The sequence below is a fragment of the Orycteropus afer genome, unplaced genomic scaffold (assembly GCF_000298275.1).
Source record: "Orycteropus afer afer isolate SDZICR_OR568_19922 unplaced genomic scaffold, OryAfe1.0 scaffold00003, whole genome shotgun sequence".
NCBI classification, from domain to species: domain Eukaryota; kingdom Metazoa; phylum Chordata; class Mammalia; order Tubulidentata; family Orycteropodidae; genus Orycteropus; species Orycteropus afer.
The window spans coordinates 16,746,500-16,748,644 of NW_006921590.1; the positions used below are offsets into that span (position 1 = coordinate 16,746,500).

Below are 2,145 nucleotides of genomic sequence, written 5' to 3' on the forward strand. Positions count from 1 at the left end.
TTTTTTTAATTAAGAAGGCTTTCTTGCTATAGCAACTTCTGGACCAAATCTGCCAGAGAAGGAAATACTCTGAAATGTTTTTTTTTTTTTTTTTTTGAAAGTACTGATTGTTGAAAGAACGATTGCATAAAAGCACTGTCAAAATAAAACTATGCTCAGCTGGAGAAGTTTGAAAAATGTTAGGGCTCATCTCTGGATAGTGGGATAGCCATTGCTATATTCTTTATATATATATATATATTTCCGTGGTTTTCAAATTTAATACCACCAGCACACATATGAACCGGAAAAAAATTTTTTTAGGCAGCACCCAAAAGAAGAGTGTAGATTTTTGCGTCAAACTTTTATTTTTTTAAACTCACCTCGGAGTTTTCAACTCTTGCTGTTAATGGCGGTGAAGGTGGTGTTGAGGAATGTTCAGGGAACATTTTCAGTTTTGCATTTGAAATTTGTGCCTGGTCAGCCTTTAAGAAACAGTTTTTAATAGCCACGCTATTTCTCAGCAGACTTCAGAAGTGCCCTAATTTTGCAAAGCAAATGTTATCATATGTAAAATGGGTCAAAATGTGCTTATCAGATTCTTTGCATGCTTTCTAGCTCTGGCGCAGCTCCACAGGCGGCCAGAGACGCCTTAAGAGATGTTCCCCCAAAAAAAAATTCTCCTTCCCATCCCTTTTTTTCCAGGTAATTTTTTAATCCTTTCCCCCCCCCCCAGATCTCCTATGTTCTTTTGACTTTCAATGCAGAGTGGTATAAAAATTGGGGGAAAAAAAATTAACTTTGTACATTTAAACACTGATGTTAGGGGAAAAGCAAATTTCCTCTCTCAATTTGAATCCAGTCTGAAGATCTGAGATGGAAGACCCTCACCAGGTTCCATTAGGACACATTAGTTGAGTGCTTTCTCTCTTGGGTTAAGGTGCTTCTTTGGGCTCTGCTGAGGTAATTTGCAAATTTTTTTTTCTTTTTTGGTCATTCTTGACAGAACAGGATGAGAGTCTTAAAAGCTGTGATCCCTTGATCAAACTTTTTCTCTAACATCATGATGTTAGCAGAACTCTTAAAAATCCTGGAGCATTATCATGATAGTGTTTTGGGTTACAAGGTGTAGACATTGTCAAACTCATGGTGTGGTCCACTTGGCATTTGTCCCTTTAAAAGACTCAAATTTGTGCCTTTAAAAGTTATCCCAAAAATTTTTTTTAAAATCATAAATATTGAACTCTAGTTTGAGATGTATGCTGCAAGTTTAGGATGCAGTGTCCTAATACCTACAACATACTTTGAAACACATTAGAAAATAAGATGGATTAATGTATCCATCAATGGGCAGATGGGTGATAAAGCACACACAGCAAAAGGTTAATGGTAGAAACCAGGTGGTAGGTGTTCACTGGATAATTCTTTCTACTTTTCTGTATGTTTGAAATTTTTTATAATAAAATATTGGGAGAAAAATCTACCTTTTAATATTAACAGACCTCTCACACCTGCTCGTAAACCACTCCCAGAATTCAAGAGGCAAGCTATTTCCAGAATGTTTTGAAGCAGAAGTAACCAGCCTCATTTCAATCCACCCTGAAAGCCATCACTGTCTGAATAGTGAATGGCTTGTGACATCAACTGAATATTATTTTTCATTATTTCCCTGCTCAGAGCATCCAGATGACATATTGCCTTAGGCTGACGGCCCACAATTTGAAGCCCTTTTCAAAATGCATTATGAGCAAGAGGCGGTGAATTCTAAGAGCAAATGACTCAGGAGGCTTATTGCCCCTTCATAATCAGATGCTTTAAATGTTTTTTAGCATTTAGTAAGCTCCTCTTGTGTGCAGAGCATTCAGTTAGGATGTAGATATCAAGAAAATAAAAGACAGTGTTCCATTTTTTAAATATTTGCAACCTGCTGAGCTAAGGGTACCACAAAAAGAAAATAGTAAGGACATGGGGAGTAAGAACTGAAGGGATGAGTTCACCACTGAAGGTTATTTGTGGTATAAAATATTATGTAAATTTTATATTACTATAAAATATTATGTAACTGTTACAAAGAATAGCCTTTATACAATATAAATTCAGTAACATAGATATTCAAGAAACACTGCTGAATGAGCCCTCATACAATGTAATACCATTTATGTTAAA

The 2,145-nt window shown here is 35.9% G+C and overlaps 1 protein-coding gene across 1 annotated transcript in view; it reads right to left on the reverse strand.

The window, feature by feature from the left end:
• Positions 1-428, reverse strand: part of KAT2B (lysine acetyltransferase 2B) — a 125,782-nt gene extending 125,354 nt beyond the window's left edge. Inside the window, exon 1 of the mRNA XM_007936540.2 lies at positions 363-428. Coding sequence (XP_007934731.2) covers positions 363-428 — 66 coding nt within the window. The remainder of the gene's footprint in view (positions 1-362) is intronic.
• Between the last annotated feature and the right edge of the window lie 1,717 nt (positions 429-2,145).